Source organism: Mus caroli, chromosome 19, assembly GCF_900094665.2.
Source record: "Mus caroli chromosome 19, CAROLI_EIJ_v1.1, whole genome shotgun sequence".
NCBI lineage: Eukaryota > Metazoa > Chordata > Mammalia > Rodentia > Muridae > Mus > Mus caroli.
Window position 1 is genome coordinate 7734134 of NC_034588.1, and position 23562 is coordinate 7757695.

The following is a 23562-nucleotide window of genomic DNA, read 5'->3' on the forward strand; positions in this document are numbered from 1 at the left end:
GTGTGCGCGTGCGTGCATGCGTGCGTGTGTACAGGAACATGCATGCTATAGTATGGCTTTGGAGGCTTGTGTGCGCGTGCGTGCATGCGTGCGTGCGTGTGTACAGGAACATGCAAGCTATAGTATGGCTTTGGAGGCTTGTGGTGTGCGGGTGCGTGCGTGTGTGCGTGCGTGCGTACAGGAACATGCAAGCTATAGTATGGCTTTGGAGGCTTGTGTGCGGGTGCGTGCGTGTGTGCGTGCGTGCGTGCGTACAGGAACATGCAAGCTATAGTATGGCTTTGGAGGCTTGTGTGCTGGTGCGTGCGTGTGTGCGTGCGTACAGGAACATGCAAGCTATAGTATGGCTTTGGAGGCTTGTGTGCGGGTGCGTGCGTGTGTGCGTGCGTGCGTACAGGAACATGCAAGCTATAGTATTTTGGAGGCTTGTGTGCGCGTGCGTGCATGCGTGCCTGTGTACAGGAACATGCATGCTATAGTATGGCTTTGGAGGCTTGTGTGCGCGTGCGTGCGTACAGGAACATGCATGCTATAGTATGGCTTTAGAGGCTAGGTCTCTCTTCCCACCTTGTTTCTGTTCTGGATGTTCCTACCAGCTGGCTGGCCTATAAGAGTGCTGGCATTACAGATATGTACCATTTGGAGTGTGAGCCTATAATTAAAGTACAAAAGTAAGTAGCTCTCTGTGAGTTCAAGGCCTGCATGAGACCCTGTCTCAACAAACAACTAAAAAAAAAAAAAAAAAAAAAAAAAAAAAAAAAAACATACTCTACTGTATGAGCTCTTTACATGAGTGTTAGCACATACCTATTAATCCCAGCACTGGCAAAACTGAGGCAGAAGGATCAAGAATTTAAAACCAAAGTCAGGTCAAGTGGAACTTGCTTATAATCCCAGAACTCTGGAGATAGAGGTGGGCAGATCTCTGTGAGTTCCAGGACATCCAGGGCTATACAGTGAGACCCTGTCTCAAAAGGAAAGGTAGGTGTGTGTGTATATGAGTGAGTGAGAGAGAGAGAGAGAGAGAGAGAGAGAGGGGGGGGGGAAGAAAAGTATTTGAAGCCAGCCTAGGATACACAAAGAAACCTCATTTCAGAAAGCTAACAAAGGGCTCAGGAAGTGTCCCAGTAAGTACAGCACTTGACATGCAAGCATGAAGGCCTGCATTAGAATGTCCAAAATTCACATATAGCCAGGCATGAAAGCACACACATGCAATCCCAGTGCTCCTGCTCCTCCACCAGCCAGGAGAATCCCTAGAAGCACCTGCAGACCCCGCACAGCTGCTTGCTGTGCTTGAATTCCATCCCCAACACTCATGTTAAGGTAAAAGAGAACTTCACACTCAGTGTGTGTATGCTGTGAAGTGCACTTGTGGAGGTCTGTCTCTGTCTCTCTTACACACACACACACACACACACACACACACACACACACACACAAATTATTTTTAAAGCAAACAAACAAAAAATGTGATGTTGATCTAGAGAGAAGGCTCAGCAGCTAAGAGCATGTACTGCTTTTCCAGGGGCTCCAAGTTTGATTCCAGCACCTGCATCACATGGCTCACAACCACCTGTACTCCTGCTCCAGGAGTCCAATGCCTTGGGCATCCACTGACACCTGCACCCACATGTGGCATACAGACACACATACATATACATGGTGATAAATAAAATAAACCCAGAGGGAGGGAAACTACAACAAGAAAGCAAAAAATAAACAGACGTAGGGATAACTTGTGTCAGGACTCCCAGTAAGAACTGAAAGTAATTATGACTAATATCAAAAGCTCCAGTTGAAAAAGCAGGCAAAATATAAGAACAGATGAATTCCAGCAGGGAGCTAGAAAGTCTAAATGTCATATGGAAATGCTAAAAATAAAATCACAGCAGCAGCAATGCAAAATTACTTTAATGAGACTCATTGTGACATCTGACACAATTCAAGAATCAGTGAGACAGGCCGAGAGATGTTGCCAAATACAAAGGACCCAAAATGATTTACAAAAAGAAAAGCACAGAGAACAGATGTAAGGAACTGTGGACACAAGTTGTTCAAAGTGCAATCAGAATTACAAAAGGAAAGAGGATATGAAGGTGGCCAAAGATCTTCCAATAATAATCAAAGACATGGGGGCTGGAGAGATGGCTCAGCGGTTAAGAGCACTTCCAGAGGTCCTGAGTACAAATCCCAGTAACCACATGGTGGCTCACAACCATCCATAATGAGATCTGATGCCCTCTTCTGGTGTGTCTGAAGACAGCTACAGTGTACTTACATATAATAAATAAATAAATCTTAAAAAAAAAAAGAAAGACATAAAAATCTTGAGAAGCCAAACAGGATAAATACCAAAACAAAGACCTAGACATACTGTTATTGTTAGGATGGGGAATGTTCCTGAAGGACAAGGTCCCCCATGTATCCCCAAGCTTGATGCTATTGGGAGACATTCTGGGGATCTAGAAAGTCTTCCAGTCATTGGAGATGAGTTCTTAAAAGGAAGTAAACAGGATCCAGTCCCTTCCTTTCCTACCCTCAACACACCTGACACATGCTTCTGACACATGCTCATAATGGGCCTGCTGTGTCACGTGCTGCCTCACCTACACACCTCAGTTTTAGCAGTGCTGGACCCTATCACCTAGTGACTGAATGTCTCAAACTGTGAGCCAAGTAAACCTTTTCTAAACTGGGCATGGTGGCAAGTGTCTGTAATCCTAGCTACTCACAGGGCTGAGGCATGGTGGCTAGTGTCTGTAAGTCTAGCTATTCAGGGGCATGGTGGCAAGTGTCTGTAAGTCTAGCTACTCAGGGGCATGGTGACAAGTGTCTGTAAGTCTAGCTACTCAGGGGCATGGTGGCAAGTGTCTGTAAGTCTAGCTACTCAGGGCTGAGGCATGAGGGTTGATGGAGGCTTAGGAGTCAGGTCAGCCTGGGAGCCCAGTATGATCTCATCCCTTAAAGTTTTAAAATGGCTTTTTAATTTTGGATTTGTTTATTTATTTTATGGGTGTGACTGCTTTGCTTGTGTGTGTATATGTACCACACGTGTACCTGGTGCCTACAGAGCCTACAAGTAGATGCCAGAATCTCCTGAACTGGAATTATATGCTGATAGCCTGGCAAAAGAAGTACACATTCATAAACTGCTGGAAAACAAACCAACCCATGAGTCTTTAGTTTCATACCCGAGGCAGAGAATTCAAAGCAGCCAATTTGTGCTACAAGTAATAGTAAGGGAAGTTCAGCAGGAGGATTATGGTGGAATAGAACAGACATTTATATAAAGAAACAACCATCTCCAGAAACGGCCAAAAACTAATGAAAGTAGAACATTTATTTTGCTTTTTCCCTCTTTACTGTCCACAGTATAACAGGAGAAATGTGTTCCAGGCTTAAAGTAAAAAGAATGGCAGCAGCACAAGAGCAGAGGGCAGGGGCAGGGCAGGGGTGGCACACCCTGTTGTCCAGGCCTCACACTGTACATGAGGCTCAAGTGTCCTGCAGGCAGACTCTGATCAATTACAACCATATACTGTGAACCCAGGAGCAATCATTAAAAACCTATAAGGACATAAATAAGCCAAGAGCAACAGTAATCCCCCCCACACACACACACACAAATTAAGGGAGAAAGAGACAAAGAACAGATGGAATAAACAATCAAAAATGGTAGAGTTCAAACAGATTGAGAATTCAGTAAATATGAAAGATCTAAACACATTAGTGAAAAACAGAGACTGTCAGATCAGGTAAAATGAAAGAGCATGCATTCTGTCTTCAGAAAAACTCAATTTTATAACGTAAGTATTCTAGCTGGGAATGGAAGAGGAAGTCAGAGAGATGTGAAGTATGAGGAAAGACAGCCACTCCTGAGGCAGAGAGGGCTATGGAGCAAGGCCCTCAAAAGCTGAAAGAGACTCACTGCTGGCAGGTCAGTTAGGGAAGTCACCCCTCCAACGTCAAGAAAACAAAACAAATTCTCAGAAAAATATGTCAGTGAGCTTAGAAGTAGATCCTTCCCCAAGTCTCCAGACGGAAACACAGAACTCCTGACTCACTGACTTCTGAATGTGAAATCTGGGCAGAGCTTTTGACCCACAGAACTTTGGGCCAAGAAACCGATGTAACTCCAAGTTTAGTAAACTTAAAAACTTGGTAAATTTTTACAAAGCAAGAGGAAAACAATCTAAACAGAAAGCTACACACTAAGCAAAAACTAACCAAAAGAAATCTGAAGGCTCAGCAAGCTGGCTTAGTTGATCACGGTGCTTGTCCTCAGACCCTAGAACCTGAATTCAATCCCTGGAACCCACAAGGTGGAAGCAGAGACTCGACTCCTACAAGTTGTCCTCTGACTTTCACATGTACACTGTGGAATTCAGGCACTCCTCCTCCACAGACACACACAAAAGTAAATAATAAATAAATGAATAAATAAAATATTAAAACCCCAGACGTATTTGCAGCTAACACTTGACCCTTGAACATATAAAGCAAAGGCTGAGGGAAGGGGAGGGAAGGGAGGGGATTACTGAATTCCCAGGCAACCCACAGTTATAGCAGATGCCAATGTTCCTCTCTGGGTAACTGACAGAACAAACCCTCAGAAAATGAAAACCATGAAGAACACAACACCAGCAACCACCGTGTCCTAGGCAACACTCACAGAATGCTCTGCCCATAAGAACAGAAGACACACATTCAAGTGTACATGGAATATTTACCAAGGTACTTGTACTTCAGGTCCAAAAGCAAACTTAAACAAATTCTGGCTATTTACCAAATAGTTAAACATAGGCTGAACAGAGTCATGAGAGAAATTACAAAATAACCTGAAATATAAAATGTAATGATAATGAAATATACTGAAAATTAAAAATATGTAACAGGAAGTTAAAACAGTGCTTACCGTGGTGATTTTAATTTATGGGTCACATCAGATATTTATATTACAACTCATAACAGTAACAAAGTTACAGTTATGAGGTAGCAATTAAATAAGTGTATGGTCAGGGTCACCCCAACCTGAGGAACTGTATTAATGGGCCACAGCATTAGGAAGGCTGAGAACCATTTGCTTAGAGGGACCAAATGTTTATGGTGGAAAAGAAGGTTTCTGATGAGTTTAGTTTTTACTTCAAACAACTAGGAAATGCCAATCATGCTTAAGACACAAAGAACATGAGCAAGAACAGAAAACACTGGAACTGAAAATTGGAAGCCACACAAAATACCAATGAAATAAAAGGCAAACGCTCTCAAAGAGAAAATAAAATTGATGACAACTTCTGGCTATATTGATCAAGAAAAAAATGAGGGAGGAGAAAAATTACAAATTACCAATAATAGATATAAAAGATATCTATTACTATTTATTTGAGGAGGAGGGCGAGGCAGAGTCTTACTAGATAGTTCTGGCTGTTCAGGAACTTACTATGTAGACCAAGCTAGCTTCGAACTCACAGAGATCTACCTGCCTTGCCTCCCAAGTATTGTGGTTAGAGATGTGTACCACTATGTCTGGCTTATTCATTCATTCATTTATTCATTTATTTATTCTTAGTAAGTGTGTGGGAAGGAACACAAATGACACAGCATGCATGTGGAGGCCAGAGGACAGGTCACCAGGCTGGAGCAGCACGTGGCATCACTGACTTAGGCATACTACAGGCCCAGGAAAGGAGCCATTGCAAATAAAACCCTATCTACATACCTGACAACTCAGATGAAATGACAAATATTCTGAAAGACAAATGGCTGAATTCCACCCCAGAGGAAATATCTACATTCAGTATCTATTAAAAAAATACTGGATTCATAGTTTAAAATATCCAGGAGGAAAAAACAGTAGTTCAGATAACATTATTAGCAAATCATATCACATATTTATGGAAGAAATAACATCAATTCTACATATATTCTTCCAGAAAATAGAAGAGGAAAGAGCACTTCACAAGCTGTGTAATCAAAACCAAACGACAGCTTATGAAATATTACATACCAACACTGGGAGACAAAAATGTCTTAAACTGTTAACAAATCAAGTCTCTAGTGTTCATTTTGGATTATAAAGCTGGTACAGGATTTGAAAGTCAAATAACTTATATTAATAAACACGGGCTGGAGAGTCATTTCACCAAAGATAAGAAATGAAGAAGGTACCATTCAAATTCCCCAAGGGAGGCAATCAACACTCCTACTCATCTATGACATCATTGAACCACAACAACCAACATGGCATGGTGACTGTAAGGGTGCAGTAATGGCATGCACAGCTTAGCAATAACCAACCGTCCTCAACTGGACTGAAGAGCTGCTCAGCAAGAGGGAAACCATGCCTGGTACTAAAAACCTAGCCAACTCCTCTGGGTAGTGAGACCATAGATCTTGGAAAAAACCCCACAACTGCCACTGCACTAAACAAGCATAATCCCTAACTACATTCTAAATATCCATACTTATACTACAGAAAGAGTAGTTCTCACCCTCTACCAAGGAACTTTCTCTTTGCAATAGAGACCATTACAGATAACCACAATTGATTAAAATGCAGTTGTGGAGCCCAGTCCTAACTAATAGAGCTAAAACACAACTCCTACACCAGTAGGACCACTGTGGAAGAAGGGACAGAACAGTCTCAAGAGCCAGAGAACCAAGACATTTGCTATTAGATTATATCTCCAAACAATGTCAGATGCTACACCCCTGAAGTCTCACCAACAAAGCTGCCATGCTGACGTGACAATGTATCGCTTCATACCTTGTCCCTGGAAATCACTGGTACCTATTGTCCTTGTTGTTTTGTCTTTCCCAAAATATCATAAAAATAGAAGCACAAGAGGTACTCCCTGAGTCTTACAGATGGCTCAGCGGTTAAGAGCACCGACTGCTCTTCCCATGGTCCCGAGTTCAATTCCCAGGAACCACATGGTGGCTCACAACCATCCGTAATGGAGTCTGATGCCCTCTTCTGGTGTGTCTGAAGAGAGTAATGGTGTACTCATATACATAAAATAAATAAATAAATCTTTAAAAAAATATTTTATTTATAAATAAGTAAATAAATAAATAAATAAATAAATAAGTGGAAACTAGGGGCTAGAGAGATGGTTAAGTGGTTAAGAGCACTAGCTGCTCTTCCAGAGGACCCAGGTTCAATTCCCAGCACCTTTATGGCAGCTCACTAATGTCTGCAGCTACAACTCCAGGGGATTTCACACCTTCATATAGACATATATGCAAGCAAAACACCAATGTACATAAAATAAAAATAAGTATTTTTTTTTTAAAAAGTAGAAATTATGGCCAGCTGCCTGTTTTGTAATGGTTTAAAAATGAGAATTGAATTTTATTTTTTATTTTGAGACAAATCTCAATAAGTAGCTTTTGCTGGCCTAGAACTCCCTATGTAGATCAGCCTGGCCTCAAACTCAAGAGATCAGCTTACCTCTGTTTCCCAAGTACTAGGATTAAAGGTGTGTGCCACCATGTCCAGCAAGAATGATCTTTAAATGGTTGAGAGGGAAAAAAATAAAAAAAATAGTACTTCATGATTGGAAAGTATATGAAGTTCATATCTAGTGTCCATGAGTGACATCTATTGAAATCTAGGCAGTCATTTGTAGACCTGCTATCTGTGGTTGAGTGCACGCTGCTACCGATGAAGTTATATAGAGTTATGAGATACCATATGGCCTGCAGTACCAAACATATTTACTGCCTGGCCCATATGGATAAAGTGTGGCATAAAACTCAAGAATCCGATGATTCTTCTAGGTATATATTCAAAGAAAACCTGAAATCAATGCTTACAAAATTGGTACACAAATGTTTATAGAGGCTTTAGTCATAACTGCCTACACCTGAAAACCCTAAAATCCCATTACTGGTCAGTGGATAAGTTGTATAATCCACACACCGGAATATTAGTCAACAATACAAAAGAACAAAGTACTGACATAAGCAACAAAGGTCATTCTCAAATGTCTTATACTAAAGCCAGCATTAAACTTGTTCTACATAGGGCCAAAGAGTAAATAGTTAAGATTTTCTGGGCTTTCAAATAAGCAAATAAGCATCTAGATTCCTATATATTAAGAAAAGAGTTACCTTATCTTTAGTTGTGACTGTGTGTCTGTGCACATGAGTATACATATCCATAAAAGGCCAGAGGCTTTGGATTTCCTGAAGCTGGAGTTACAGGCAGTTATGAGTATGCAGTCTATTAACACACAGCTTAAGATGGACTACACTAACATGAAACTGTTCAAATCACAGAAAACTCAGGATGTTGGAGAGCATTACCCTGAAAAAGCTAATCTTCACAAGGCCTACAGGCTCCAATTCGAAAACGCTTGGTTTATTTGAAGACTTCTGTTCCTACTTCCTTAAGTTCTCCCTGTAAGAGCCCCTCACTGGCCCCCAGTAGCAAAGTAAAATTTGGATAAGAACCCTCCATCTTTTCATTAAGCTGACTTTTAGAATAAAAAGTGATTATCCTTGCTAGGCATGGTGGCACATGTCTGTATGCCCAACATTCTGTTATTCCAGCTCTGAGGAGGCTGGGATGAAAGGATCATGAGTTCAAACCCAGCCTGACCCAAACAGTGAAACGCTGACTCAAAACAAACCAAGTGCCTAGCCACTCATCCCAGCACTTTAGGGGTGGGACTTGGGGGGCAGAAACAGGCAGATCTCTGTGAATTTAAGGCCAGCCTGGGCTACAGGGTGAGATCCTGTCTCACAAGACAAAACAACCCAATCTTTACTTCAACACCTTGTCTCTCCACTGAGCTGGCTTGTCCTGCAGGAAGCAGCCCAGCACTTTTCACCCGGTTCCCAACCTAGTCTTCACCCTTCCTTCCCTTTGATCTTGGGAGCTTCACATGCTTCGCTGCTACATTCCCTCTCACCTAAGTCAGCCTGCGCTCCATCTGTCTCACAAACACCTGAAATGAAGGAAGGCAGAAGAGGGGTGTGTGTGTGTGCGCACACCTTTAATCCCAGCACTTGGGAGGCAGAGGCAGGCGGATTTCTGAGTTCGAGGCCAGCCTGGTCTACAGAGTGAGTTCCAGGACAGCCAGGGCTATACAAANAAACCCTGTCTCAAAAAAANAAAAANAAAAAAAAAAAAAAAGAAGAAGAAGGCAGAAAAGGCCTTAGTGCAAGGCCTAATGACCTTGGTTCAAACCCTGGGTGAAAAGGAGAAAACCAACCCGTCTAAGTTGTCCTCTGTCCTCAACTCCCATGCACATGCATGCTCACTTAAACACGAATACAAAATAAAGAAAATAATTTTTAAAATCTTTAAAAGAAACAACTGATTAAACAAATTTTGCACCTTCTGGAAAAATTTGAACAGTGTTTGGGTTTGGTGTCTATTATATGAATAATAAGGATGAAAACAGGGCCTACCTTAGTGGTACAGGCCTTTAATCCCAATACTCGGGAGGCAGAGGCAGCAGATTTTTGTGATTTCAGGGGTAGCCTGGTCTATACAGAGTCCCAGGACAGCCAGGCTTATACAGAAAGTCCCAGTTTACAAGAAGAGGAAGAAAACACTTGGGAAGACACTACTTTCGACTCTAACGGGCTTGTTATCGTATTATCAGCACATGGCGTACCTGTGGCCCAGTAGTAGATATCCCAGTCGTTGCTAGGCTCGTTAATCAGGCGATCGTAGAGGTTCAGCTGCCGATCTGTCATGCTGTGCAGATGCTCCTTAGCAAACAGGCTAAAACGAGAAGGAGAGTGAGGCTGACAAGGCTGCCTTGTCAAAGAGCAGTGGCACCCAGAGCCTTCTTCCCTACTACCTAAGGAGAATGCAGTTCTCCAGCATCCCCCTCTTTCTGCTCTCATAGAGTAGGCGGGCTCTTTTGGTTTCTATGGATTCATCAGTTCTCTCCTGCCAGGGAGGCAAAGGGATTTCAATCATGTCTTTTTGAGAATCTGTTGGGCTGTCACCTCTGTAGAAGCGTCTGAATGATGTCACACTAAGCAAAGGAGACAGCAGACTGTGCTTTGACAGTACCTGAAACAAACAAATCACAAAAAAACTTCATTAGACAATGATTACTATTACCGTTATTTAATCAACACATAAGGTCTCACTTAGTCCTGCGGATTTTGGTCCCTTTATAGTCAAGGAACGGAAAACCAATAAATCTAAGGCTTAGAGATCCAACCACCACAGATACATGCTCCTAAATTAGGCAACACCTCTCTCTAGACAGAAAACAGAATAAGTATCCTGGATGTATGTTAACCAGTCTTTGCAGAAATTATCACAGCAGAAACACTGTCTCCGTTCCCATCCCTTTAAAACTGTATAGCAGCTGTGTTCCAGCCACTCACCTGTCAAATCCCCCAAAACCTACAACTCCTAAAGACTCCTCTAGTGAGAATCTTACTTTGAAAAACCACAGAAATATCATGGGAACATGTTTTCACTTTAATCCCAGATGTAGGCCATGGGGCTGCTTCGGACTGTGTACAGTAGCTATGATTTCTCCAAGTGTATGATGCTTCGATTCTGAGGACTTCTCAGAAGGTATATAAAGGCTAGAACCCTAAGAGGCAGGGTTGGTTGCTCTTTGTTAAAGAGTATGTGTGCAAAGGAGAAACAACAAGAGGAAATTAGATACTCTGACTTCTAAGATCAAACTTGCCCCAAGGAACTCAACAACCCTAGTTGGCAGGAAGTAGTCTAGCAATAATGTATTCCCCTTTCTCCTCTATCCCTTTTTCTCTCCCATCTAGTGTTAGGGGGCTGAAAAGATAGAAGAAAAGGAGTAGAGACTGGTAGAAGAAAAAAGAACCCACAAAGTAGCCAAAAGTTTGGCTACAAATGGTGCTGACCACCAGCTAGGGAGAATGGGAAACTTGACTTCAAATGACATAAGAGAAAATGGCAGGGGACAAAGGAAAAAATATTTCTTTTCAATACACCAGCCAAAAAAAAAATATTTCAGCTCCTTTCACTGGGATATCCCCCGCTTTGCTCCCAAAAGGGGATTTTCTGGTTTTTCTTTTTCTTCTTCCTGTATTCAAGAAAACAAACAAACAAACAAACAAATCTGGGAGAATGCTGTATAACTATTGGAGGTGGAAGCTCTTGGGAGGCAGAGGAGTACCAGAAAAGGGAGAGCAAAGAGAAGCAGACTCAGTGACTGAGCATCATGAGGGAGGCAGAGGAGTACCAGAAAAGGGAGAGCAAAGAGAAGCAGACTCAAGTGACTGAGCATCATGAGGGTGGGACTTCCTGGGGGGGTGGGGTGGGGGGGGGGACCTCTGCTGGAAGGCAGATCTAGGCCCTGCCTGGCAATGCACTTTTGGCTTCCCCAAAGCCTGGGCAGGATAAGAATCGGGGTGGGTGGCTAGGAGGAGGAGCCTGAGCAGAGTAGCAGAGTCAGAGAAAAGATGAAATGGCCTGTTTCAAGCAAGGGTTAATCTTGAATTAACTGTGCCACCAGAGTTAGAGGAGAGGCAACCCCAGGTTACGAGATCATCACCATCAGCTTTCCCAGTAGTACAGCATACGCCAGCTAACAGGGTGGAACAGGGTTATGACAAGATAGGATCGTATCCTATACAAATGATAGATCTAACACTTTTTAAAGAGACCATGAGAAGGAATGACCATCCAGAAACTGCCCCACCTGGGGATCCATCCCATAAACAACCAACAAACCCAGACACTATTGCAGATGCTAACAAGAGCTTGCTGACAGGAGCTTGATCTAGCTGTCTCCTAAGAGGCCCTGCCAGTGCCTGGCAAATACAGAAGTGGATGCTCACAGTCATCCATTAGACGGAGCACAGGGTTCCCAATAAAGGAGCTAGAGAAAGTACCCAAGAAGCTGATGGGGTTTGCAGCCCCCTAGGAGGAACAATATGAACTAACCAGTACCCCCAGAGCTCCCAGGGACTAAACCACCAGCCAAAGAGTACACATGTGGGGACTCATGGCTCCAGCTGCATATATAGCAGAGGATGGCCTAGTCGGTCATCAATGGGAGAGACCCTAGATCCTGTGAAGGTTCTGTGCCCCAGTATAGGGGAATGCCTGGGCCAGGAAGCAGAAGCAGGTGGGTTGGGGAGCAGAGAGAGGGAGGAGAGGATAGGGTATTTTTGGAGGGGAAACTAGGAAAGGGGATTAACATTTGAAATGTAAATAAAATATCTAATAAAAAAATACAGCCACAAAGTGCAGCTTTAGTTTCAAATGTTGTTGACATTTTGCTGCAGTTGTGTTTTAGTAGTTGTATTTTCTTTGATCTCCTAGAAGGGAGCATGCAGTCTACTTGTTTGGTAAGCCTGTCATCTTCAGCATTATTGTAGCTAATTTAAAATTTTAAAACCTGCATCGGGACTTAGAAATATACCTATCAAAAGGTTGTTTGTTTTTTAATTGAAAACATTACTTAAATTTTAGCTAGAATTTTCCTTTAAAATTATTTCAAGAATTGGTCTGATTAGGTTATACATCATGTGTTTGCATCAAAAATTTTGCATCTGTAATTGATCATTTAATTGCTAAGAATAGTGAAAATATACATATGAAAAATTGGAGAATTGTTTTATGTTCTTTTATCTTGAAGGACGCAATTGTTTTTAGAACCATTTGAATTTTATAACGGTTGGGAAGTATAGGTCTTGACCTAGGGGAACAGAGTAACAGTTTCAGAAATGAGTTGTTTTATGTTTTATGTTATAGCACAATAGAATCTGGCTTTCTTGTTAACAACTTTCCCTTCAGAATCGAGTCAAACATTGTTAATTTAAAAGATATTTATAACTGGCTTATTCTGTACAATCAATTTTATATTGCTTTTAAATAAAATGTCACAGGATATAAAAATTTTTAAAAAAGTAACAAAATAAGAAAAAGAGACCATGACTTCATATGGGAATCATTTACCTTATTTAAAACAAATTCCAAATGACTGGGCTACTCAAAGTAGAATTATTCCCCAAGACTGGAAGGGATTGGTGACAGCTATACCAGATTGCTCCACAATTGCAATGATTAATGTGGTAGAGGGAAGAAGCCACAAATATTGAACAGGAAAATAGAGCAATAGGTAATGAATATTGTCAAAGACCAGTTGTTAGGTGAAAGACCACACTCAGACGTACAAGAACAGATCCCAGACTGGAGAGATGGCTCAGAGGTTAAGAGCACTGACTGCTCTTCCAGAGGAGTCCTAATTCCCAACAGCCACATGGTGGCTCATAACCATCTATAATGTAATCTGGTGCCCTCTTCTGGCCTGCAAGTATACATGCAGGCAGAACACTACATAAATACATAAAAAAGGATAAAAAAAATAGATCCAATTTGATGATACTACTATACAACAATGTCACTCAGCAGCTTTAAGAGCACGGGACAAAGGGCTGGAGAGATGGCTCAGTGGTTAAGATCACTGACTGCTCTTTCAGAGGTCCTGAGTTCAATTCCCAGCAACCACATGGTGACTCACAACCATCTGTAATGGGATCTGATATCATCTTCTGATGTGTCTGAAGACAGCCACAGTATACTCATATGCATAAATACATATATCTTTAATAAAAAAAAAACTTGGGACAAAGCTGAGGAACCTGAGAAAAGTTCCACCTCATTTACAAAAATTATAAAAATTAATAAAGTCATATCAGACCCTGACGCATCCAGGACCTCTGGAAGACCACCTGATGCTCTTAACCTGAGTGTGGTCTCTCACCTAGCAAGGTGTTGACAGGAACCTTGGTGTATGAAAAATTCAAATACTGAGTGTAAAAAAATTGTTAGAACATTAAAGACATAGGCAGCACCCATGGACGAGTGGATAAGGGACATGACTGATATCAGTTCTCACAGGTACCAGGCTAGTATCATAGGACAAGTTATCACTATAGGTCTCTGATATCACAATGTCCCATGCTTCAACTGTGGGAAATTTGGTCATTTGCAAAAAAAACAAAACAAAACAAAACAAAAAACTGTGACCGACTGACTAAAGTTTCAGATCTCAAAATGCTTGGTGCATTAACTGTGAGAAATTAGCTGTACTTTGAACAGGAAAAATGAACAAGTCATTTCTAACAGCAATAGTTATAAACCAGAAATGAGGCCTAGGCTTCCAGGGTATGCAGGCAACGAGGCAAGGGCTGCCATTGGAGCAATGAATGTCCAAGATAGATATCCAAGGCAATCTCTTACCATCAGGAAACAGTTTTGGGGCCTGTCTCAAGGCTCTGCAGCAAAAATTACAAGGCATTTCAGACAAGGGCAGTGGAGAGTCACCAAGTTATAGGAAAAAACCTGTAGAATTAAATCGTCTATATCCTATGAAGAAGTGTAAATATCAAATGGAAGCCTGCAAAAGTTTTGCATTGGGGACACAGGCTTGCTTATGTCTTCACAGGAAATGAAAAGCTGTGAATACCATCAAACTTATAAAGATTAGAAGTGAACAGGAGAGGTCTCCTGAAAACTTTGGCCACTAATCTGAAAACATTTAATTCATTGAAAATGTCTTCTGTTTATAACTTCTCACAACACTTAGCACAATTAATGGCTTAAAACAAAGGGGGAAATGTAGTGACAATTTTGGTTTCTTTGAAAAATATAGAAATATTATGGGAATTATGTTTTCGTTTTAATCCCAGGTGTGGGACATGGGGCTGTTTCAGATTGTCCATAGCAGCTGACTATTATTTGCCTCAAACTCTACTAGGGGTGTGATTCTGCCAGCTGCAGATAGTTCTGTGACTGTATGACTTTTGGAACTCTGGGGACTCTTCGAGTATATATAAGTGCCAGGGCCCCAAGAGATGTGGCTGGTTGGTTGTCATTGGTCATGGTTTGTTAAGTGGTCATGCACTAAGAAGAAACAAAGAGGAAGAGGAAGAAGGGAGAAGGGAAAAGTAGATCATATTGCCCCAAGGAGCTTGACAATGTCACCCCCTTTTCCCTATCTGTTGTTTTTTATCCTTTTTTTTTCCTCCTAGCTAGTGTCAGGGCGTTGAAAGCATGGAAGAGGAGGGGAGGAAAAAGGTGTTTAAAAAAAAAAGAAAGAAAGAGAAAGAGAAGAAGGAGGAGGAGGAAGAAGAGAAGGAGAAGGAGAAGCAGCAGCAGCTCCAAAGTAGCAAAAAACAGCTTCAAACTCCAAACCTAAGAAGGCTATAAACTCTAAGATACAATGAAAAGAACTGAGTAATGACTAAGTAGATAAAGTGCTTGCTGTGCAAGCATGAGGACCTGGGTTCAGGTCCCCAGAACCACATAAAACCCGTGGCTGGGAATGACATCATGCATATGTAACCCCAGCACATGTGGATCCCAGAGGCTTGTTGATCGGCAGGTCTAGCCAAAAAAACATCATGACCACCGGGCGTGGTGGTGCACGCCTTTAATCCCAGCACTCGGGAGGCAGAGGCAGGCGGATTTCTGAGTTCGAGGCCAGCCTGGTCTACAAAGTGAGTTCCAGTACAGCCAGGGCTATACAGAGAAACCCTGTCTGGAAACAAACAAAAAACAAAACAAAACAAAAAAATCATGACCAAGAAGCAAGTTGGGGAAGAAAGGGTTTATTCAGCTTACACTTCCACATTGTTGTTCATCACCAAAGGAAGTCAGGACTGGAACTCAAGCAAGTCAAGAAGCAGGAGCTGATGCAGAGGCCATGGAGGGATGTTTCTTACTGGCTTCCTTACCCTGGCTTGCTCAGCTTGCTTTCGTATAGAACCCAAGACTACCAGCCCAGGGATGGCACCACCCACAATGGGCCCTCCCACCTTTGATCACTACTTGAGACTATGTCTTACAGCTGGATCTCAAGGAGGCATTTCCTCAAGGGAGGCTCCTTTCTCTGTGATAACTCCAGCTAGTGTCAAGTTCGAATACAGAGAGTTTAAGTATCTGTAACTTTAGCAACAATAAGTGCTTTAGAAAGCACAAGCATACGGAGATACTGACTCAACAATTCACAGATCCATTCCCTCTGTGATTAGTCTGGAAAACAAGCTCCTGCTCCCCAGATGACTGCAAAACCAGCTGCACTGAAGCCAATAGGAAAGACTGTGGACTGCACATGCCACAGCCCTGTCTTTCCCCAAATCCTCAACACACAAGATGATGGGGAGAATGTCCCAGCACCAGGCTTCTATCCAAGAGGGAAAGGTAAGACTCCTGGAACATCATCCAAACAGCTTCTGCTTTGGCTGAATCTAAGTGCTACAGGTAAGGACACCTTTCTGTAGCTGTGGCAAGCAAAAGTGATGGTTTGTACCAGCAGCATTCACTTGCCATGGTCCCCATCCTGCCTTACTGCAGAATGAAAAGATAACCCACAACTCCCAGCTTTTCCCTGGAGATACAGAGCATGGGTGGGGGGTGGGGGTGGGCATCCACCTGAAGCTCCTGCTTCTCAGAGGCTGCCTGTAGAGCTGGCTTTTGTCTCTCTTGTCTCAGAGCAACAACAGGACACAGCCCATTCCAGATGCTGAGGGACCATGGAGACCAAGAGAGCTGCTTAGTTTTGGTGCAGAAGGCCATAGAAGATAAATAAAGCAAGGTAAAATCTAGTATTGTTTATAAGCCTCTTCCCCGAGGCTCGAGGAAGAGTAGAATGTATGGTTAATGTTCTAGAACATGGTGGTTGGCATTGCTGAAGGGACTGGTTGGTTTCTGTTTTGAACAACTTGCAACACTAATACAACCAGCATACTTAAGTCCAGTAACCACTGAGAATAAGAGAGCAGAGCAACCAGCTGGTCATGGTGCCTCATGACTGTAATCCAAGCACTTGAGAGGCTAGATCAGAACTACTATGAAGCTGAGGAGTTTTAGTACCTAAAAAACAGGGTAGCAAGGAAAGAGGAGGAAACACTAAACAACTTAAAAGAGTGTTTACAAAACTACAGCATTGCAGAAACACCGACACGAGGGAGAGTTACTGATTATGTACTAACAGAGGAGGGTAAAAGTGCTTGCTGCCAAGCCTGGGGACCCGAGTTCTAGCCCCAGAACAACACAGATAGACACACACACACCAACTTTTTAAAAAACAAAAGAAATAATAACTGAAACATCCAAAGACCTCAAGTATCACAAGTCTAACAAGTCCAGACTAAGGCATAAATTGTCTAGTAAATCAGAAATGTGCAGGTATAAATAAAGACCACATGAGGGCACAATGGAAAAGTGGCTATATGCAAGCCATGGAGTGAGACCACTAGAGAAAACAACTGTACTACCATCTTCATCCTGGAGTCCTGGCCACCAGAACTTTGAGAATATAAATTTCTATTGTAAGGCAGCTCTAGGAAATGAATACAGCATGCTGTGAAAATTCAAGTCTCCTAAGCCACGTACAGCCTAGGCATCTGGACCAACATCTCCAAGTAAAAGCACTTGGCAATGCACTGTAAAAACATCTTCATGTGTGCAAGATGGGTGCACGTGTAGAGGTGAGGAGATTACCTCAGTCGTCAGCTCCGGCCTTCCACCTTGTTTTCAGACAGAGTCTCTGTTATTCTTGCTGTGTGTGCCAGTCTAGCTGGTCTGTGAACTTCTAGGGATTCTCTTGTCTCAAGCTCCCATCTCATCATAGCAGCATACAGACTGGCCCTGAACCAGCTAAAGAACCAAAGATGACCTTAAACTTCTCATTCTTCTGCCACCAACTTCAAAGTGCTAGAAATTATAAGCATGCATGTCATACACTGTTGTATGTGATGCCAGAGATCAAACCCAGGGCTCTCATGCATGACAGGTGTTATGTAGCAATTTCCTCCAGGATAAAATCATCCTCCTCTTCCTCTTCTTCCTCCTCCTTCCTTTTCTCCTCCTTCTTATGTAGCCCTAGCCTCCTGATTCTGCCTTATGCTACCATGCCCAGCCAATACATAGGATGCTCTAAAGAAAGGTAATAAATACATTCCATCCTACAGGGATGCTCCTTAAGCTCAAGAAACAAACAACTCAAAGGCTTCAGAAAGTCTCTGAAACTAACCAGCTATAAAAAAAGGTCACTCCCTTCCTGCATATAACTTCAGCGGGTATCTGCACACACACACACACACCCTCCTCTGGCCTTCATGGGCACCTACACAAATAGTATGCATAAACTCACAAAGGCAGATAAACATAAGTACATACTTTTTTAGTCTAAAAAAAAGAATAAGAAAAGAAAATGCGATTGCCTAGCAGGCAAGGCTCTGGGTTTGGTGCTTAGCACAAACAACAAAATTGTCATATGTGATATAAAGAATATTACATAGTACTAAGGAGTTAGCAGTAAAGTATAATAATCATAAATACATGTGGATCTAATAGAGCACTCAAATACATGGAAGAGACTCTTGACGGAAACGGGGGTGGGGGGGACAACAGATTTTAATGCCACATTTTAATAAGGAATAGAATATACAGATGGAGGAACAATAGACAACCAGAACAATATTAATTTAAGAATATTTAACTGAGATATACAGGCATTCCACACAAGAGATCACATTCCTCTCAAATGTACAGATGAATATGCCCAGGAGATCACAAGTTGTCAAAAAACATGTCTTGATAAGTTTAAGATAAACCATACCAACTAGCTTTCAACACTACTGGAATAAAACCGGAAAATCCTCAAACATTTAAAACCAAGAAGAGACAGGAGAATTACGAGTTTGAGGCCAGCCTGAGTAATAAATTAAAACCGGCTTCTAAAAGGGAGACGGGGGGGGGGAAGAAACTCAAGAAAAGCTAGCAGGCTTTCGGGGGAGGTTCGGTAACTGTTCCTGGTATGCGTTGAGTCTCACACGGTGACTGGCCACCTAACCACATATTACCCAGTATTCTCACTCGAGCACACCGTGGGCTCAGGAAAGAATGGAAAATTCCCTGCATGATCGGCTCCAGCCTGCGCCTCGCCTTGAGGGGACCATTCCCTGGTCTGTGGGGTAGGTGAACTCTCCCTACAGTCTCCACGGCACAGAGGAGGACAAAACAGTCTTAGCTGCAGCCCGCCCCGAACCCGGCTCTCTCACCCGCGCCAGCGTCGGGATCAAGGTGACCACCGCCATCTCTCCCTTATAGTACAGTAAGCTGGCAACCGGGCCACTTCCGGGAATTCCGGGCGGTCGATCTTAGGACTTCACCAGCGGAGGTGGACCCCAAGCCGGAAGGCGCAACCGAGCGTATGGCGGAAGTAGCGGTGCGTGTGACGCCGCCGGTGGCGGGGGGGGCGGGACCTGGGGCGGAGAGCGGTTCGCGCGCTTTGGGCCTAGTCGGGACTCTCCGCGGCCGCCGCCATATTCCCGGTAACGGGGGCGCGCGGCCGGGGGCCGGCGGGGCCGGAAGGAGGGCCGGGGCTGGCGCCGCGGGAGGGAGGGGGTCGGTTGGGGTGGCGGCGGCGGAAGACGGCGGGTGGAGGGAAGCGCGGGCCTCTGAGGGAGGGGCTGAGGTCCTGGAGCTGTGGGAGGGAGCAGGGCAGGCCTAGCCGAGGGCGAGGACAGGGCCCTGTTGGTGTGGAGGCGGCGGGAGCTTCCGGGCCCGCGGGGGCTCCGGCTTGGGACGCCCCCTGGGCCTAGCAGGTGCGACGGGCTGAGCTTGCGGCGTTCGCCGCGGTGGTTCTTCACAGCGCGGCCTGAGGGCCCTCTCAGGAGTCGAGGCCCGGACTTGGCGGTGGCGCCATAGGCAACTACGGGCGCCGACTCGGAGCACCTCGGGTCGGGCCCGCGGGTGATGGGCAGCGAGCCCCGCGAGCCCGAGCGGCCTGGGAGAGCTGGGGGCGGCGCGAGGCTGGGGGCGGGGCAGAGCGGGTGGGGCCAGGCCCCGGGCCGCCGGGATGCTGCGTCTCGGGAGACTAGAGCTTGTTGACCCTTGCCCTCCTCCCAGCCTGGGACCCTTGTGCCTTAATTTTTTTTACCCTTTTCTGAATACCGTAGTGGCATCTTTCTTACTTTGTCGGTTCTCCGGGCTCGAGAGCGTATTTCCGGAGCCATGTCAGAAGGAGTGGATTTGATTGATATATACGCTGATGAAGAGTTCAATCAGGTGAGAGGAATTAGCAGCAGTTTTGGGGTTTCTTCCATCAGTCTCCTGGCAGTGGTTTCTCTCTCAGCTCAAAATAATTCCCTGTAGTATCGAAGCGTTTCCCCCTAGCGGAGGCTTTGAAGACGACTGACCATTCCTCCTTAGGTTAATTTGAACCTCCAGGCTTCAATTTTAAAGGGCTTGCTTTAAGAGCAAATAAAAACCCAAGTGTAATAGTATGGTGAATCAGCCTGTGGAATTCTTTCCCCAAGTCATTCCAAAGTTGAATGACTAACCATAATTAAAAATGAAAATTACATTTGTTGTAGTACTGCGGAGATAATTTCGATGCTTGTTACTTTGCTGTTCTCTCAACTTGTGGCTCGAGCATGTTGGTCCCTCCCTGTGCTTGGTCCCCTCCCAATGGTGTACCATGAGCTAACTTTGAAAGCCACAGTATACCAACTGCTTTAAAGGTGGAATTCCAGCTCCACTCCAGGTGTTTCAGCCTTTTTAAATAGCTTGACTGACCTTTTTGAGAAGTCTGTGGGCATCCATTCGTATGGATGGAAGGAAGAAAGGTAAAAAACATTGAATAAACTAGTTTAAAGCCAAGTCAAAGACTCAGTCATCCTAGTTTGAATGTGTGTTTTAACATTTAAGTATCCCTTAAAATAGTAATCTGTGAGGTTGAGTTCTTCGATCTTGAGGTCAAAGCTCAACAGAAAGTTTCTATTTAAAATTTTCATCTTACCTGGGTTCTTTTTAGTACTGTTATTGTTGAGCTAGCTGGTTCTTGTCATTGGTGTGTTCCGGTGGGTACACAGAAGGACCTGGAAAGAATGGACTAGAATGCCTAGGTTGTAACCTGACTTTGACAGACAACAAAAGAGGCTCATATGTCCCATTATTGTATTTTAAATTTTGTGTGTGTGCGTGGTTTGTGGGTGCCCAAAGAGCCTAGTGGTATAGGTCCAATGGAGCTGGTGTTACAGGTGGTTGTGAACCACCTGGTGTAGATTCTAGTAACCAGACTCAGGTCCTCTGGACAGACAAAGTGTTCTTAGCTACTGAGCCCTCTCTCCAGTCTTGCTTTCCTGAGTTTTATGTGTTTATTTGAGTCATACTTTTGTCATTTTAAGTTTATGGCTTTTTGTTTACTCTTAGTTCTGTATTACTGAAAGGTAGCCCCAATTCTGAATCTATGTCATTAACTAGTACTGAAACTAATTCACTTCAGAGAATAGACAGTTGTTGACCATGGGCCATATTTGATCTAAAAACAAAAACGGAATAAATAGTTTATAACTTAGGGGTCATAGACAAGACACAGTTCTTGTCCAGTGGACACGGCTTTGTCAAGGTACACATTATTACCCTCAGTAATTTGTTTATTAATTAACTTTTTTAAAAAAGGACTTTCTGATCTAAAGCCAAAATTAGTATGTGGACATTTATACCAAGCAGGCAGTGCTTTATATGGGGAAAACTGAAGCAAGTATCAACTTTGAATGTTTTACGTTCTAAAAGTTGAGAAAGGGAACCTAATCCCCATAAGTTCATTTTGGCAAAGATGGTTTTAGTGCAATCTGGAAGTTGCTAAATTGTTTAAAAAGTCTGGGTAGAGTTGTTAAAAATTGGCTTAGATGGAAGTCAACCTGTATGAATTGGGTTTTTGAATGTCTTAGAAGACAGTTACTGATTTGTCCCAAGGTAGCCCAGCATACAACTCCCTCAAGAGCACTTTGGTCCCTAAGGAAAATTAGCACATTTACTATGTGGAACCCTGTGGTGTTTGCTTCTGAACTCTGGCAGCAGGTACTGCAAAAACCTTTTGCAGAGTTACTTTATTGCTGTTACATTAGGAGTCCTGGGATTCATGCTGCTCAATTAGACAAGGGCAAACTAAAAAGGGGACTGAGAACTGCTACTCTCCTGAGTTTTCTGTTTGTTCCTTCTCATGCTAAGATAGGCTTCATAAGTATGCCTGGTTCTATATCAGGAAGGGTTTGAACTACTCCTCTAGGATTACTACTGCCAGAGCTAGTGAGGTGTTGGGAGAGACTGAATCCCTGTGCTGGAAAATAGGTGCCATTTGGAGTGGTTAAAAGTAAAAGTGATATTAGCTAGGTAATGATGACATACATCCAGAATCCCAGTGCTTTTGGAGACTGGGCCAGGATTGCTACAAATTGGAGGCCAGCTTGGCTACATTGTCAAACTGTCAGAAACACACACACAACAATGTACTGTAACAGTGCAGAATAATGGGCAAAGGTGAGGGGGAAAGGTATTGAGAACTGTGGAGATGCATGAGGCCCAGAGTTGATGTGGCCTTCTAAAAATCAAAGAAAAGGTAATCAACAATCAGGATGGTTCTACGGAGAAAACTATATCCAAGTTAGTTACTTCATTGGGTCAGATACTGAGAAGGAGCTAGACGGTAGGAAAATTGAACAGACTGGAGGGCAAAATCAAACTTCCTACTAGGAAGTTTCATGATATAACAGTAGCTTTTTGTATGTATTCTTGACAACAAAATTCTTACTGAAATATTTAATTCAATATTGAATATACATATTTTCAGTTTAAACTTAACAAAAATTTTATCATTGCCACCTATAAAATATGGGTGTGTATTTGATTTTTGCTTCGTTTGTGGGATAGGTCGGTTTTTGTTTGTTTAGGGTTTTTTGTTTTGTTGTTGTTGTTGTTTTATTATTTAATCTTTTTTTACAGTCCAGTTGGCTAAGACAAGGTTTCTCTCTCTGTAGCCCTGGTTATCTTGGAACTCACTGTAGAGTAGGCTGGCCTCAAACTCAGATCTACCTGCCTTTGCCTCCTAAGTACTGGAATTGAAGCCATATGCCACCATATACAGCTGCTGCTAGCTTTCTTAGGTTCCATGGCTTGAATAGACCATTGAAACTTGGAACTCATTGGGTTTTCTTTCTGAAGTGGTAATCTACACAATTAGGTCCTATAGGATTGATCCTTTTTTGTTCTTTCAGGAGTTTTTCAAAGAGCCCATTGATTGCCTTTAAGCTAACAGTATGAAAAGGTTCCCACTGATGTGTTTGCTCCCCAAGTTGAAGTCTTCATACTGGTTCACTGACCTTTTTATTTTATTTTTTTTAGCTAGCCAGATCTCAGTGATGACTTTTGCCTTATAACACTTAGATACATCTTTGAATCGCAGATACTACATAAAAGGAATCTTAGTTTGCCAACTTTGAGTATAAAAAATACTATCATTTCCTTATTACCTTTAAGTTTCATTTGAAAATCTTTTGTTTTTTTCCTCTTTAAAAAACCTTGGTGAGAGATATAAAGTCTAGTTGTCCTTAATATCCTTAGGGGATTGGTCTCTGGCTCTTCCTCTGAAACAAAATTTTCAGGTGCTTAAGTCTATTTAAAAAGAAAAAAAAAAAGTTAATGGGCCTGATGGTACAATTTTGTACCCCAGCTACTAGGGAAACCGAGGCAAAAATTATCACAAGTTCAAGGCCAGTTTTGATAACTTGCAAACTTAG

The 23562-nt window shown here is 42.9% G+C and overlaps 2 protein-coding genes across 5 annotated transcripts in view; one reads left to right on the top strand and one right to left on the bottom strand.

Moving 5' to 3' along the window:
- Positions 1-19401, bottom strand: part of Sdhaf2 (succinate dehydrogenase complex assembly factor 2) — a 42774-nt gene extending 23373 nt beyond the window's left edge. For both annotated transcript variants that reach the window (XM_029472457.1, XM_021151316.2), the window contains exons 1-3: positions 19042-19401; positions 9822-10039; positions 9633-9742 (exon numbers count right to left, since the gene is read on the bottom strand). In XM_029472457.1, coding sequence (XP_029328317.1) covers positions 9633-9742; positions 9822-10039; positions 19042-19077 — 364 coding nt within the window. In that variant the 5' untranslated portion in view covers positions 19078-19401. The remainder of the gene's footprint in view (positions 1-9632; positions 9743-9821; positions 10040-19041) is intronic.
- Positions 19236-23562, top strand: part of Cpsf7 (cleavage and polyadenylation specific factor 7) — a 23493-nt gene continuing 19166 nt past the window's right edge. For 2 of the 3 annotated variants that reach the window (XM_021151315.2, XM_021151314.2), the window contains exons 1-2: positions 19236-19314; positions 19942-20050. In XM_021151315.2, coding sequence (XP_021006974.1) covers positions 19997-20050 — 54 coding nt within the window. In that variant the 5' untranslated portion in view covers positions 19236-19314; positions 19942-19996. Of the gene's footprint in view, positions 19315-19504; positions 19588-19941; positions 20051-23562 lie in introns of those variants that run through there. The other variant, XM_029472455.1, reaches the window with a different exon arrangement.